Source organism: Primulina tabacum, chromosome 15 (assembly GCF_025594145.1).
Source record: "Primulina tabacum isolate GXHZ01 chromosome 15, ASM2559414v2, whole genome shotgun sequence".
NCBI lineage: Eukaryota > Viridiplantae > Streptophyta > Magnoliopsida > Lamiales > Gesneriaceae > Primulina > Primulina tabacum.
Window position 1 is genome coordinate 336,614 of NC_134564.1, and position 17,357 is coordinate 353,970.

The 17,357-nt window shown below is 38.7% G+C and overlaps 2 protein-coding genes across 3 annotated transcripts; one reads left to right on the forward strand and one right to left on the reverse strand.

Annotated features, from left to right (window-relative positions):
• The first annotated feature begins 1,532 nt into the window (after positions 1–1,532).
• Positions 1,533–3,833, forward strand: LOC142527909 (mitochondrial acidic protein mam33). 2 transcript variants are annotated; one of them, XM_075632905.1, is made up of 4 exons: positions 1,533–1,845; positions 2,403–2,525; positions 2,595–2,926; positions 3,476–3,833. In XM_075632905.1, the coding sequence occupies exons 2-4, from the start codon at positions 2,523–2,525 to the stop codon at positions 3,696–3,698; spliced, it is 558 nt and encodes a 185-aa protein (XP_075489020.1). In that variant the 5' UTR covers positions 1,533–1,845; positions 2,403–2,522; the 3' UTR covers positions 3,699–3,833. The 2 variants fall into 2 exon arrangements, with proteins under 2 accessions (XP_075489020.1, XP_075489018.1); XM_075632903.1 differs by lacking the exon at positions 2,403–2,525 and having other exon boundaries at positions 1,536–1,845.
• Positions 3,834–14,897: 11,064 nt separating this feature from the next.
• On the reverse strand, positions 14,898–15,329 carry LOC142527047 (uncharacterized). The gene has a single exon (XM_075631751.1). It carries the CDS (start codon positions 15,327–15,329, stop codon positions 14,898–14,900), a length of 432 nt encoding a protein of 143 aa, XP_075487866.1.
• Between the last annotated feature and the right edge of the window lie 2,028 nt (positions 15,330–17,357).

The window sequence follows — 17,357 nt, forward strand, 5'->3', positions numbered from 1 at the left end:
CCTTAACCAACAAGACCAGCCCCTATGCAACCTTCCTAGGACCATGACCGAGCCCTTGAAAAGCTACTGGACCAGTCCTAACAAGCTATGCCCCTACAGCCCTCAAGCCCGTCGACTAGAAGCCTCGCGTGACCCATATTCACGCCTCGAGCCCCTCTCCTCGCACCAGGTATGGTACCAGCCATTTAAGACCATGCCTCAGCCCTTTTAACACATGAACACGTCCTTACAGCAGCTAGGTGTTGTGCTCTTCTAGGAAACCCAAACCAAAACCCTAACTTGATTTTGGAGCCCAAAAATGTTCAGCTTATTCCCCCTCTTGTCAAGCCCTTAGCCATGCCTCTTATGACCCTTAAACCTACTGAAAAACATCCTTTCCCATAACCCTATCATGGCAGCCCTTTTGTGCAACAAAAGCATGAATTTAAAGGCATGAAAATCAAAACTTTAACATGTATATACCATGAAAACGAAAATACAAGAAGGGTATCATATTTTTCATGAAAACTTGATTAAATACATATAATATGGTATGAACGATGAGTAAAAAAAGATTAAGGCATGCCTTTATGTGTTTCGCGGGCGAAATTCAATCCTTGACGCGGGGGACGTTGATGGAGAGACGGGAGAGGAAGCTTGTTGAAATTTCCTTGTACAAAATCACGTGAAGGTGCTGATGTGTGGTCATGTGCTTGGGAGAGGAGAGTCCTAGTATTTTTTGAGGCTTGGTGTGCATGAGTTTAGTGTTGTAGGTTAGGGTTTTGGGACCTTGTTTTGATATAAAATACTTGGTGGAAGGCTTGGCTCAAAAATCTTAGTATAATAGGCTCATTATAAAGTAGATAAAATATCTCGTTTAGGAAATTTTTCAAAAATATTAGCCGAGTTTCCAAAAAATTCTTATTTTCGTCAAAAATCTATTACTGGTTTAAAATACGCATCGGCATATAAAAACATCCCAAAAAACACAATTTTCGAAATTCTCATTTAAAATATACCATATATTAAATATATAAAAATAATCATTTAATAATAATATTTTGCCTTTACGATCCTCAGTCTTCATTCCTCGATCGCGTCTCGAATAACCTTTAAAACATAGTTTTATGCATTCTAATAGAAAATCATATTTTAAACATGTAAACATGCCTACCACATTTAATTAATGCAATTAAAATAATTTAGTTAGACATTTTTCATTTATCTTAGATCTGCATGCAATTGTGTTACGTTATCGCATTTTAGATCTTACAATAATCCAGCTGAAATTTAGGACATATTTTGCTCAAATAAAATATGTTTTTGGGAGGAAAGATAGAAAAAAAAAACAAGAAACAATTTCAGGTAGTAGATTCACAAATAAAGATGCTAAATTTTCAAGTGATTAAAAAAGATCGAAATCAATGTATGAATCAAAATTTAGAATATTTTAATTTGGACATTTTGCGAGGAGTTAAAACTAAAATAATTAAAATAGGAAGTCCTTGCCATAAAATGCTGACATGAAGACCGATTCGAAATGGAAATTAGAGCTTGGTTTATTCATTTCCCCTTTCAATTACACCCTTCTCCTCTTGTAAATTCTAATCCAGAAATTTCGGTTCACCGCGAAACGGGTCGACCCTAATTTATCTGAAGTGTATTGTATAGGTATTGGAGATCGTTAGTTCTCTGGGTCCTAGCCCCATTGTGATCTTCCTCTGTAAAACGAAGATTAAAGGTTGGAGAATTATGCCGAGAGTGACCCACCTGCTGCGAAAAGCTAGTAAATCAATTCAAGATTTGGATTTGCTCAAAGTTTTGAAATCCGAACTCAACCATGAACTTTCTTCCATCCGATTCCAGGTACCCATTCCATAATCAGAAATTTAACGATAAAAAATGTGTCTATGAGTCTGTCTTGTTTGAAGCTAATCCGATTCCATTTACTGTCATGGACGAATTGTGTGGACAATAGGAATGAATATATTATTAATCCCTAAGAAAAGGTTGAATCTTTGAAAATTGTGCAAGTATAAATAGGCAATTGAGACGCTTTTTCTTTCCCCTTGCGTATTGAATGAAATCTCTCCCTGCTACTCATCCTGTTTTATAGATAGGCAAATTGAGTTGACAGTTTTAGAACTCATGAGGAAATTCTTTGATCTTTTTGCTCACAAATGCGAACTCGGTCTGGGATTTGTTAGGTAACTTGTATCTTGAATGACTGAAATTTTACTGTGCCCCTCCTCTAGCCGTCCTTAGTTGTGGAAATTGGCAAATTGCTTAAAAAGAAAAGAAAATCAAATCAAATCGTTTTAGATTGTCATTAGACCAAGAAATTTGAGTTGTATTAGAAGGCAAGACGTGCATTTATCTCTCAAATGGTTTCAATGTATTGCAAGAGCACTTCTTGGTTTCAGGTAGGAAAAGCCTTGGGTGTTGATGGAAAAGGAGTTGGCATTGCCGATCAGTCTGATTTGAGACATGAATATTTGCCTGTGAAAAAGTAGGGTTCTAGGAAATTTATAGAATTGCCAACAATGGTGAGCTTCATTGTTGAATTGGCTACATTTTCGATATTTTAATTTGTACACGTGCTAAAATGAATACAGGGCTGTGGAATTGGTTCCTCTGGAGATTTCATATTAGAGTGGGACTCACCATGGTCCCAAGATGTGGTTTTACGGAAAAAAGGTTCAGCCGGGGAAGAAGTTGCCGTTTCAGCTTTGTTGGGTCGTGAGGCATTTCAAGGAGACAGTAAATTTCCGAGAGAAGCTTTGATGAAAATTTGTGTGAAAAAGACAGGGTTGAACTCCATCTTGCACTTCGACTGTGTAGCATCTAGTATTGGAGAAGATAGGTCTGACTTTGACATTCGGAAAGCACAATATATTCAATCGATATCATGTCTTGATTCTTCAGTGTATAGAGGCCCTATATTCAGGTATTTAATGTCTATATTCTGTTGTCTTTTCAGTTGTTGCAATAGAGTTGTTTAAATGAGGAAGTATCAAATGGTGCAAAAATTCAGAAATATAGTATTCATAAGATTGGTTCAACAGTCCAACTACTTTCTGCTGATGTAATAACTGACCAAATCATTAACGAGATAAACATCATACTTAAAACATTTCACAGGGTGACATGTAGTGGAATTGTAAAAATCGTTTCCTGTATATACGTGTTCTTAAGCAGATAAGTCACCTAGAAGAGAGAAGAGAGGGAAATGAGAAGGGTGAGAAAGTTCTCACGCTTGCTCTTCACTCAGCTTTTACGTTTCCATTTATTCTTGTTTCTAACGCTTTTGGTGAATATAAATTTATCTGGTTTGAATGAAATCGATCCTTACATATATCCTAGAAGAAAGATGTTTTTAGATGACTTTATATACAAGCTAACAAATTTCTTTGGCTCGAAATTTTCAGAGTAATTTTTTAATCTTTGTAGAATTTTTCAGTGTTGATTTCTTATCTTACTGATATCCTTTATACAGTGACTTGGATCCGACACTCCAACGTGAGCTGAAGCAATTTCTTGCATCAAGAGGAATCGAGGAAAATTTTACAAACTTTGTCCTCCTTCACTTACACAGAAAGGAGCAAGATCAATACATGAACTGGCTGCAAAAGTTAAAAGACTCGATGGATGATGAAGATACGTGCAATGACCAATGTTCTAAAAAGCGGTACAATGACCAATGTTCTAAAAAGCGGTAGGCGGTTGTTGGGCTCCACCCACTGCCTAATGCCTAGGCGGTTTTTACTTTTATCTAAATATCAAAATTTTCTTGTTTATCTCAATATTTCTCCAATAATTCCTCTATATCAAATTCTAACTCAAAATTAATGGCATATCATCATCTTTATCCTATACAAATTGATTAAAAAATATGTCAAACAATCTTTTCTAAAAAATAAAAAAATACGAAAGTTTTATATATTACATTAGGTGGTCACCTAGACGGATCTAAAAATCTGGAGAGTAGGCGACCGCTCTGCACTTAGCCGCCTAGACGTTTTTAGTCGGTGTCTTTTAGAACCCTGGCAGCGAAGGTTTAACGTTCCGAAGTTACTGTACATATTTGAAGCTGAGCCTGATATAATCATCACTATTAAAAATGCAGGGTTTGATAATTTTGGCTCTTTTTGTTAGAGTATGATTTTCATCTGGTTTGTTGCCCATTGATATGAAATTTATGCTTTCGTAGTACGCAAATATTAGAGGGTCTTTCTTGCCGACAACAGTTTCAAAACTTTGCTTTAGTTTTGGGTTAAAGTAATGTGCTAAACAACTCGATTCTCAAACTTGACGAACTTGTTAAATTAAAACAAAATAGTCAAAAATAATTGCTGAAATTTAAGTCGCATCCTCGTTCAATTATTTCGAGATACTCTTTTGGGATTCAATTTTGTTGGAGTAACCCGACAAGCAGTTGGGCTTGAATTATACAGACACAGATGATTGATCGAAGCTGCTCTCAATTTTGTGGACCAAAAACACGAATATTCTTCATTCAGCACTCTTCACCTAAAGAGTTTAGACCTTCATGGGTTGTTAGTCTTAGGCTATCTTCAACCACAAAATCTATTTTGGTGTAAATTTTATATTAAAGTAGTACGATTTTTGCACCAAATACAAGATACATCTCCAACCCGAATATTCTCGAAATATTCTTAATTATTAATAATTAACATAAATAAATAAATATTAAAACATTTAATAATTAAACATTTACTTATAAAATTAATAATTAATTATAGTTAATTGTTTTTGCTAAATATAAAATTATTAAATTAAAAAAACAAATATTAGATTATTTTTTGTATATTATTAATAATTATTAAAAATAAATAAATTTATAAATAAATAAAAAATTATGGCACCCAATTTCGCCAAATTTGGTGCAATGGAAGGTGGGGCGCTATCTTGGTGCAAAAGATAGCACCCCCATTGGAGCAATAAACCTTGCACCAAAATGACTTCTCACGTAATTTTGGTGCAAGGTTGGAGAAGCCGGAGAGAATACGGTTTCAGTTCAAAAGTCGTTTTCTCGAATGGGAAACTATAATAGGCTTTTAGCAGTGAATTTGTTTAGAGGAGCAGAAAACCTTGTGATGATATTAAATATCATGGTTTCTTTAATATTCAAAATTAGTATTTTTTATGAGGGATGGTGGAGACCATAAACCATTCATTTCCATATAATAATGGGATTGACTAAGATTTGTTTCAATCATCAAAATAATGTTTTAGTGCGATATGTATCGGGATATTTTGAATATTTGTGGTTATTATTATTGATGGTACCACCATAATCAAACACCATTTAATATTAATTGTCAATCTATATCTCTACATGTTAATTATATAACGTTAATCTAACTGCCAAACAAAGAAAAGGCTAACCGACCAACTAATTACACCTCTGTTCTTTTGCCTGACACTTGAAAATTATTTTATATATAATAAATCGAGGCCATTATTTGATATACATATGTATATAGAGATATTTGTATCGATATTATTATTATTATTATTTAAACAAATATATATATACACACACAGTTTTGATATTCTGTAAACTCACTGTACATATTTATGTGAGCACCGATGATGTGACACTTATCTATTGGATGTACAATTTTGATATGTTCATTACATACAATAGATGAGTGTCACCTCATCCGTTGGTACATAAATGTGCATGATGAGTGTATAACATATCAAAACTATATATATATGTGTGTGTGTGTGTGTGTGTGTGTGTGTGTGTGTGTAGTTTTGCTATGCTGCTCACCAACCGTGCCAACCCGTATGCTCACAATAAGATGACACTCACGTATTGGATATACAATTTTGATATACATCATCACATCCAATAAGTGAGTGATACATCATTGGACACGAAGGTGGGTACGATTGGTGAACAACATGCAACAGAATAACAAAATAAACAAATCACTAACTTAATTAAAATAACTAAAAAATAATTATGCAAAAATATAAATACTTGTGTGTGATGTCTTGGAGCAAAATAGTTACTAGAAAACATAAAGTCAGCTGATTCAATGAAAAACTAATTTCCTCAACCATGTGAGAAAACAAAATGCATCCTAAAACAAATAACCAGACTTAAAACGAAACCAAGGAATGCAAGACGATGTGCCAAAAATTGTTGTGTTCATATGTCTCCAACACTCAACGGCAACACAGTATAATTACGATGCTTCTTCTTTGTGAGTTCTTTTGTACATTCTTGCGTGTATTGCTTGTCTCGATTTTCTGGAATTTTCAACCGATGCATCTCTTGTGTATCAATTATTCTTTAATATATATAGATTTGTGTTGATCTTGATAGGCTTGAATATGGATGCGATCCGAGAAAAAGGATGAGCCGGGTCGGGCACTCCACCGGATCTGCTATCAAGATGATGAGGGAAATAGGAGCAGTGTGAATATCTGAACAAGAGGTTTCTTTCTCGGGTAATTATAGAGACCTGCGATCAAGAAGATAAGTGAATGGGCGCCGGAAGGGTATCCGGCATGGTCATTCCGATGCTTAAGTCAGTGTGATTCAACAAAGGGACCAATGTAACCAAGTGATAGTTGTGATATTGTTGTGGATGAAAGGATTTGAATAAAAGAGTAATGAATGCTGGTGTATTCAATATGTGAATGAATTAAATACAAAGAGAGAACCTAGTATTTATAGCAGGAGAAATGATGATGACCTCGTTCTGCATGCTATCTACTAATTATAGCATGGCGGCTGATCATATCATACATTCTGACACACCAAGTCACACAATAGTCACATCCTCCTGGTCTGATTTGGCCAACCACTTGGATCGGTGTTAGAATGGGACAACCGCCCACATCTTATTTCACTAGCACACTTGAGTGCTGTGCTCACATCTTGGTAGCCCGAGGAAGACGTTCCCAAGAACTTTCACGAGAGCCCGAGCATCCAATAGCCTGAGGAGAAAATGTCCCGGGCGTTCACCTGCCCGGCTCTGATGAACCCTTCCTGCAAATTTACCCTGATCTGGGCCATCCATTCAGTATCCCGGGTCGTTCATGACCTGGGCTCTTATGGGAGCATCGTCAATTGTCTCGGGTCATCCACGACCTGGGCACAGCCCGGGCTATCCCGGGGATATCATCACTCCCTCCTTAAATAGTCGGGCTAGATTCATACTCGCTGTCCCGATTAGTCTTCTGTGCCAGGTCATGGAAAATGTGAGAACCTGAATTTCCAGCATTTCAGCAGCAATGCAAAACTCCAGCAGAAGTTAATATTTCTAGCAGCTAGCAATATTCAGTAGCAAAGGAAAATTCCAGCAGAAGCTAATAATTCCAGCATCAGCTAATATTTCAGAAGTTGATATTTTCCAGCATATAGAATTCCAGCAGATAGAATCCAGCATCAGAAGAACGAGATTCCAGCAGACAGTTACTAATTCTGCTCAGGACTTGTAACTGAAGCATTTAACATGTAATAAAGGCTGTTAATGGCAGATTATGGTCATTAATTGGAAGGCTAACAGTGAGATCATGGCCTATAAATAGCACCCTCAATCTCTGAAATTGATGTTACCAAAATCTTGAGTTATCACTTGAAATTAGAGCTAAGAGAGTGCATTTTTCGAAGCTGTAAAATCCAGTAGCGAGGCAAGCAGATTTCCAGACTTCAACAGAAATTCTTTAAGCAAACTACGGTAAGTGGGCTTATATATAAATATCTTGAAATCAGTTTGATAATTCTGTTTTAAAGCACAGTTTCTGTATGTTTAATTTCTGATATATGATTTTGAAGCACTGAAACTCCCTAGTTAACTAATGGTAGGAATATATATTCTGAACATTTCTGAATTCTGATTATGATTCTGGCCTCACCCCTTAGAGGAGAGAACATATAGGGGACTGATATCAGTTTAGCCATGAAATTCACTAACGTGCTCAGTACTTACTAATTCTGATTTCTGTTCTGAAACATGTGATTTCTGAATTCTGATTTCTGTTCTGAAAATAAGAGTTTCTATGTATTCCTGTATTACTGTTTCTGTTGAAAACGATTTCAAAAACTGGGAGTTATTCCCGCCCCTGCTTACTGAGTGACAATCATATCACTTACCCACCAAACTCATCTCAGATAAGAACGAGGAAGAAAAGTTAGAAGAAGAAGAGCAGATTCAATTCTGGGCTGGTGAAGAAGACCGTTGTTTATCAGTTCTAGTTTATGTTTATTCCGTTGAATCTGTTAAGATACTTTTATATTTTGTTTTACATTTCCGCTGTAAAATATTTGGCATTGAGTTTGTATCAGACATTGAAATATTCAGTATTTATGAATAAAAAGACTGGTTTATGAATTATGTACTTCTGAGGCTTGTTGTTTTCGAATGTAAATTTGAGAGCAACGCCAGTGTCAACCAACCCCCGTCCCGGGGCATGACATTATTTTGTCGTTTAGCTTTCTCGGGCTGGTAGGACTGCTGTTATTTCATTGGTGCTGACGTAAGCCCTAGAATCTTGAGCCGCCATAAATTTTTCGTATTCCGAGAAAATTAATCATCATAACGCCTCGTATTTCGAGCCTGTCTTTTCACATTTCCCCACGTAAATCGCAACCGTCCAATTGATTTGCGATCAACTGTTCAGATTAATCATTTTCTTCCTATATACATCTTTGTCCTAGGTTTACTTTTGACTTTTCACCTTTTGCTCCTTAATTCTCTTCAACTTCATCTTCTCTCCTCCGGCGACGTGTTTTCTTAGCTCTGGCAATCTTTGTTACCAGTCACTCATCACCATCTTCACCTCGTAAGTTCATCTTTCCTTATTCTCTGCCTCCTCTCCTTTTCTTTTTTAGTTATGTCGAATTCCAATTCTTCCACCTCTGGTAAGAACGTCGAGGGCTTGTCGAAAAACAACTCCCCGACCCCTTATGAGACTTCCGTCCACATCCTATAGCCATCCCCATTCCAACTTTCCGCCCTCTTCCAAAAAAAAGAAAAAACCATGAAATCTTCTTCCCGACCAGCTGGTTCCCAGGACAGAGGAAAAGATAAGGTTACAACGCCCTTGTGGTTCTCTACAGTAACTTCTACCCTTTATCTCGTGGCCTCTGAAGACATTAGATCTCTAGGCTCAATCCCTCCTAATTACAAAATCATCATCCCCGAGTCCAACGATCACGAGGACACCCCACCACCGGGCTTCCAAGCCTTCTTTGTAGAACGGCATAAGAGTGGGCTCCGGTTTTCGGTTCACTATTTTTTCGAAGGGGTTGGCCGGTTCTTTGGGGTCCCAATTAACCATCTCCAACCTAATGCTTTTAGGATTATGACAGCTACTTTATTTTGTTCCTTATGAAGAGTCTTCTAATTAATCATTCCGTCTTTCATTTCTTTTATTCCTGCTGGTTCATTATGGGATAGGGCCCCGGCCTACTGACCCTGTGGACTAGATAATAAATGAATTTGGCCAGGCTAGTAAATTACTTTCCCTTGATCTCGATCATTTCCTTATGTTTTATTTTCTCTCTTATCTTTGGTGCAGAAGAGGAAGAGATGATCAAGGCTAGTCTCCTTGAAGCGGCCGCCCGGAAAAAGCCCGAACAGAAGCAAGCTTGAGCTGAGAAAAGGGCTCGAGAAGATCAGGAGCAAGAGGAACGCCGGGTCGGGGCTGAGGCTGAGTCCCGGAAGAAACTGCCCCAAACTTGGAGGGGACCACTTCTTTTATCAGCGAGTGGGATCCGGCTCCTCTGAATCACCGCAAGAGAAAAGCCTCTCGGGAACCAATTACTGACACGGCTCCCTTGATCACCATACTCGAGGAAGGGCCCGAGATACATGCTCGGTCACACCTCCCAACCGGCTCACCTACCGATCTTTTTGCTTCACAGGGTGAGGTTCCCCTGGTCTTACAAAACATTTTTGGCGACGACATCAGAACGGATCTTATCAGGATGGTGCGGGGTCTTCTTCGTCCCGAGGAAATCGAGCATCTCAGGGGACTTCATTCCAACCAAAAACTTTATGAGGGGTTTGCTCGGTCCTTCTCAATAAGTTGCCTTTATTCTTTTTACTCGGTCATGTGCCAATTCTTAATCATTCTTTTGATTGCAGGGCTTGCAGATGCTCATCTCGGCTTATGAGCATGTGGCTGCTAAAGCAAAGAGAGCCAATTCCCAAGCTGCAACCGCTCGGGAAATGCACAACCAACTCCTGGTAGAAGTGGGCCGGATAAAAGGGCTTTGAAGGATCGTTTGCAGAGCACCTTGAGGTGCTTCAAACAAAATATTCTCCAAGAGTTGCAATAGCTCGTGTTCTAAGAATGTATATACCGATGAGTTAGATCGAGTTTGGTATAGAATCAAGCGAAAAATACTCGAAATAATCCTTCGTTAAGAAACACTGATATATTTGTATATCTTGTGTAACTGAATGAACAAAAGACTAGATTAGTTTTTGCATTCATTAGTTCAGTTATGGTGAGAATTGAACCAACAGATGCTCTAACTAGTTAAATCAGTTGGAAAACAATAGTTAAATAGTTAAATACACAAGATATGTTTATGGATATTCGGATACTTCAACTGCTCCTACGTCACCCCTTCTACCATTTTGGGTATGATTCACTAGAAGACTTTGAACGATACAAATACTTGTATAAACTCACCCAGCTTAGGACTTACCCACTGCCTTAACTGAACTCCTAGACTATACTGAAGACAACACCTTCTAGTCAACACTTCTTTAATGTCTATATGAGAAAGACTACATACACAAGTTTAAAATCTTTGTGCAAGACTGTATTTGAGTGGTGGTGTGTGTATGTGTGTGAGAACTGATCTCTGAGAACTACCTGAAAGTGTTCTCACACACTGAGGGAAATATGCTTCTAATCTAAAGCTCATAACACGTTTAAGTGTTGCCTCGACTGGGCTGAATGCTTCTCTCTTAAGCTGATATGACTTTGAAGCGTGCCCTTTTCTTTTCTCTCTTGTGTTGTAGATATCTTCACTGATCTTCACCCTCTATTTATAGGCGCGAAGTTTGATCGTACAGTGAGACTCAATTATTGTATATGTTGCATTTTGAATCTGTTCCTCGAAGTTTGTCTGGTTCTTTCTGGAACACTTTTGTCTTTAAGCTCTGATGCAACGTCCATTATTGTCCTTTGACTGGACAAATGTTTTTGTACCTTTGCGCACAGCTGGATTCCACTTAGTTCAGCTTGTCTTGATCTGCAACTGATTGCTCCAAACTGATGTTCTAAACTGGTCTTCATTTAGGCTGGTGAAATCAGTTGACTCGTCAGTTGAACTATTTTCACTCTTGTTCAGTTGAAGCAGTTGAAATGATCTTCAGTTGGGCTCTTCATCAGTTGAACACTCCTTCAGCTGGACGGGCTTCTGAGGTTCTCCTGTTGAACCACCTATCAACTGAACAATCAATTGAACTCATTTACGACACATCAGTTGAACTGATCTAGTTTGGTTGATCAGTTGATGCTTTCAGTTGGCGTCTTCGACAGCTTCAGTTTTGGCTCGTAACTGATTATTTCAGTTTCAGTTATCTGCGCACTAAGGTAGATTATTAAAAACAAACAAACAAGTTTTATTCACATCAAAATTAAGATTGCGAACATGAAATGTTCCAACAATCTCCTCCTTTTTGATGATCACAAAACTTGAACAATTGAAGTTAAAAGAAGTTTTCCCCAAAGAGAGAATCAAAGAAATAAAGAAAAGCTTTTTAAAGAAAAGTTTTTCAGTTCGAGGAATAGCAGAAAGAAACGCTCCCCCTCAACAACTAAATGAAATAATTTGAAAACAGTTTTTCAGTTCGAGGGATAGTTCTAAACAAAACTCCCACTCAGAAACTGAATGAAAAACTCCCTTAAAAAATATAATCATTTACGCAATTAATGAAGTTTTGGTATCAATCAAGCACTTTAGGCAACAAATATTAAAATAGCAGTTCAGTTATGTAAAGGCTAACTGGATGAACAAGATATTTATTTAATCAAATAAGCGTCCCTTGTATTATACATAACTGGTCGCCTTGAATGCTTTGAATGCTGCAAATATTTTGAGTTTTTTTTCCAGAAGATAAGCTAATTTGCCTTTGGACTTGATCTCTGTGCTGGCTAACTGGTCGAGCTGACTCAAACTGGACTCAACTGGTGCTGAACCGCATTGATCATCTATATTTGATCTGATATGGCAATTAAGCGGCGACACTTCTGATGATTAAGCTCCACTTAACTCATCAGTTTCAGCTAGTAGTTGGGTTTTGTTTGATGATCAGTTGGACTGGTAGACTTGCAACTGAAATAATGTCCTTTGAGCAGTTTAGTTGAACTGCTGTCAGTTGAACTCTACACCCTGCAAGCTACTTAAAACAACGAAGTTAATGAATCGAGAGAAGTGGCTACAATGTTAGTTGCTGAGCCATGAACCTTCTCTCTCCTCATAACAAACGCATAAAATATTTGAGAGGATTTTGAAATTCATTTTAAATAACATTTTCAAAATATCAATTTTCAAATGTCCTTTTTAGAACAACTAGCTCTGATACCAATTTAAGGATAGTTTGCATAGCACCTTGAGGTACTTCAAACAAAATATTCTCCAAGAGTTGCAATAGCTCGTGTTCTAAGAATGTATATACCGATGAGTTAGATCGAGTTTGGTATAGAATCAAGCGAAAAATACTCGAAATAATCATTCGTTAAGAAACACTGATATATTTGTATATCTTGTGTAACCGAATGACCAAAAGACTAGATTAGTTTTTGCATTCATTAGTTCAGTTATGGTGAGAATTGAACCAACAGATGCTCTAACTAGTTAAATCAGTTGGAAAACAATAGTTAAATACACAAGATATGTTTATGGATATTCGGATACTTCAACTGCTCCTACGTCACCCCTTCTACCATTTCGGGTATGATTCACTAGAAGACTTTGAACGATACAAATACTTGTATAAACTCACCCAGCTTAGGACTTACCCACTGCCTTAACTGAACTCCTAGACTATACTGAAGACAACACCTTCTAGTCAACACTTCTTTAATGTCTATATGAGAAAGACTACATACACAAGTTTAACATCTTTGTGCAAGACTGTATTTGAGTGGTGGTGTGTGTATGTGTGTGAGAACTGATCTCTGAAAACTACCTGAAAGTGTTCTCACACACTGAGAGAAATATGCTTCTAATCTAAAGCTCATAACACGTTTAAGTGTTCCCTCGACTGGGCTGAATGCTTCTCTCTTAAGCTGATATGACTTTGAAGCGTGCCCTTTTCTTTTCTCTCTTGTGTTGTAGATATCTTCACTGATTTTCACCCTCTATTTATAGGCGCGAAGTTTGATCGTACAGTGAGACTCAATTATTGTATCCGTTGCATTTTGAATCTGTTCCTCGAAATTTGTCTTGTTCTTTCTGGAACACTTTTGTCTTTAAGCTCTGATGCAACGTCCATTATTGTCCTTTTAGTGGACAAATGTTTTTCTACCTTTTCTCACAGCTGGATTCCACCTATTTCAGCTTGTCTTGATCTGCAACTGATTGCTCCAAACTGATGTTCTAAACTAGTCTTCAGTTAGGCTGGTGAAATCAGTTGACTCGTCAGTTGAACTTGTTTCACTCTTGTTCAGTTGGGCTCTTCATCAGTTGAACACTCCTTCAGCTGGCCGGGCTTTTGAGGTTCTCCTGCTGAATCACCTATCAAGTGAACAATCAGTTGAACTCATTTACGACACATCAGTTGAACTGGTCTAGTTTGGTTGATCAGTTGATGCTTTCAGTTTCGGTTATCTGCGCACTAAGGTAGATTATTAAAAACAAAAAAACAAGTTTTGTTCACATCAAAATTAAGATTGCGAACATGAAATGTTCCAACAGGCTTCACGAGCAAGATTTACACCGGGAGAAGGCCACTTGGAAGCAGCAGTTGGATCTGGCCAGTGCGGAGCTTGCTACGACCCGATCCGAGTTGGAATCGTCCTAGAAGGAGTACGATTATAACTTAGAGACCGTTTGTCTAGTGGCGCGAGCGGACCGGGAAGAAGCGGAATCTTCTCGGGCTTGAGCTGAAGAGGCAATTGCTGCTCTGGAGCTTTCGAATACTTCCTAGGAAGACAAGATGGATCAATTTTTGAAGTCCCGAGAGTTTAAGAATATGGTGGCTGACAAAGCCTTCGTTTATTTTGACCTAGGCTTCAACAAATGTCTCGAGCAGTTTCAAGAGGAAGGCCTTGTTCCTCCTGACCGGGAAGATTTTCCTGACCTGTTTAAAGCTGCTGCCTCTCTCCTGGAGGATGAAGAGGAAGAGAAAGATAAACCAGAATCAGAGGCTTAGATAATAGGTTTTATTTTTCTTCCCGGGCTTCCGGGCACAATGTATTTTCCCATTTTGTTTAATGAAACATATATTTTGTCCTTTTTCATTTGTTTTCTTCCTGGTATTCTGGCTGGACAAGTAGGAGACGTCGAGAATATCTCCCAAGTATTAGAAACGACTCGGGCTTTCTTAAATATCCTAAGAAAATCGAGTTTTTGTATAATAATAGTACCAAGAATATCTTGTTTTAGATTCGTGGACATACCCCTGAGGGCTCTGCTTAGCAGATGGCCGGGGTACGGATCCCTGGGCCAGGGTACGGGTCCTTGGACTTAGTAAATGACCAGGGTACGGGTCCCCGGGCCAGGGTACGGGTCCCTGTACTTAGTAAATGATCGGGCAACGGGTCTCCGGGCCAGGGTACGGGTCCCTGGACTTAGTAAAGACCGTGATACGGGTCCCCGGGCCAGGGTACGCGTCCCTGGGCTTGAACAGTATTTCCTTGAATAATCCTCATTTTATTTGATGTACAGATTAATATATACAAGAGAGCTTTTAAGCATAATATTTCTTCAAATGAAATGCGTTCCATGGTCTCTTGAGAGAGTGTCCCTGAGAATCTTCCAGATAAAAGGCTGATCCCGAGCTAACTCTCTGAATTATCTTAAAAGGTCCTTCCCAACGAGCTTCCAGTTTTCCCACATCACCAACTGGTTTCACTTTCTTCATGACCAGATCTCCAACCTGGAAATCTCGTGACCAAACATGCTTATTATATGATCTCATAATGTGGCTTCGATAGGCTTTCATTCGGATGGCTGCCCGATCTCTCTTTTCTTCCACCAGATCAAGCTCAATGGCCCGGGTTTGATAATTACTGTTTGGGTAAGATTCTACACTCGCAGAAGGCTGTCCAATTTCCACAGGCAAAACTGCTTCCGAGCCATATCTACGGAGTTTCCTGGCAGATATCCGAGGTGTAGTCATGTATGCCCATAGTACACTTGGCAATTCTTCAAACTAGTCTTTACCTTTTCCTTGAAGTCGGGTCCTTAACGCTTGTACAATAATTCCGTTAGTTACCTCAGTTTGGCCATTGGCTTGTGGGTAGGCTACCGAGGTAAAAGATTGAGTGATCTTCATTTCTCGGCACCAAGACATGATTTTCTTCCCCTGGAACTGTCTCCCATTGTCTGAATTAATCTTCTAGGGATACCAAATCTGCAAACAATATTTTTCCAGAGAAATTTCATCACCTCATCCTCAGTAATCTTAGCCAAAGGCTCGACTTTCACCCACTTAGAGATAGTCCACAGCCTCCAAAAGAAACTTCTTCTGAGCCCGGGCTACAGAGAAAGATCCCATAATATCCATGCCCCATTGATCAAAGGGAAATGATGCCGAGATAGGTTGCATAATAACAGCTGGACTGTATTGAAAGTTAGAATGATACTGGCAAGCTTTACACGCTCGAACAAGCTGGGTGGCATTTTGATTCATCTTGGGCAACCAGAATTCGACTATTATCGATTTCCGAGCCAGGGCTGCTCCCCCGAGATGTTCACCACAGCATCCCTCATGAATCTCCCGGAGGACATACTCCACTTCACCCTCCGCTAAACACTTGAGCAAAGGACCCTAGTATGATCTCCTGTATAATACATTATTTAAAAGGACGAACATGGGTGTTTGCTTCTTGATTTTTAATGCTTGCGCTCGGTCTTCTATGAGCTTGGCATGAGTGCTATATTCGATTAAAGATGTCATCCATGAATTCTCCTGGGTTGATGGTGCATCTTCCTCAACAGAAAGAACCAACCGGGTAAAACATAAGACCTCCCGGGTGCTTACGTCTGACAAAGAGGCAGCCATTTTGGCCAAGGTGTCAGCCTCCACGTTTTCATCCCAGGGAATTTGCTCAATGCTCCAATCAGTCAGGGATTCCACCCGGGCTGTGATGAGTCCCAAATATTTGAATATTTTCTCATCCTTAGCTTCATATGCTCATTTGATTTCCTAGGCAACCAATTAAGAATCAGAGTAAATAATGACACGAGAAGCTCCGACTTCCTTGGCATCTTGTAATCCAGCAAGAACAACCTCATACTCAGCTTCATTATTGGTGACTCGGGAATCAATTCGTAGAGCTAATTTAACATTATCTCCTGATGGAGCAATTAGAACTATTCTGACCCCGCATCCCAAAGAATTTGATGCATCGTCAACAAAAACTCTCCATACTTCCTCCTCTTCTGGTTGAACCATTTCTATCAAGAAATCTGTCAATGCTTGGGCTTTGATAGCAACCCGGGGCTTATACTCAATGTCGTATTCTCCGAGCTCTACTGTCCATTTTATCATTCTCCCTGAGACTTTAGGGTGAGTCATGATTCTCCTGAGTGGGGAGTTGGTGAGAACCACAATTGGGTGTGAGAGAAAATAAGGTCGCAGCTTCCAGGCGGTCATTACTAGAGCAAGGGCTACTTTCTCAACTTCACTGTATTTTAGCTCTGCTCCCTTGAGGGCGTGACTGACATAATACACCGGCTTCTGGTTTGTCCCTTCTTCTCGGATGAGTACAAAGCTAACAACGTATTCTGTGGTGGATAAATAGACCAATAATTTCTCCCCGGGCTCGGGCTTTACCAAGATTGGTAGTTCGGCCAAGTGCTTTTTTAGATCTTGAAAAGCTTGCTCACACTTCTTATCCCACCGGAACTTCTATGCCTTCCTTAGAACCTGAAAGAACGGATAACTTCGGTGTGCAGACCTGGAAATGAATTGTAATAATTACATTATCAACTGCAATATCAAAACAAACAAACAAATTTGATATGATCACTAAAATAAAGCAACATAATAAATTATAGACCATAAACTTATTCATTAATGTTAAAAACAAACCAGATGAAGTCGGGGGCCGAGTAGATCTGATCCATTGAATTGAGTATGTAATTTCTACAAATACTTTGTTTGTAACCAGTATCCTTCATCTTTTCCGAAAAAAACACAAAG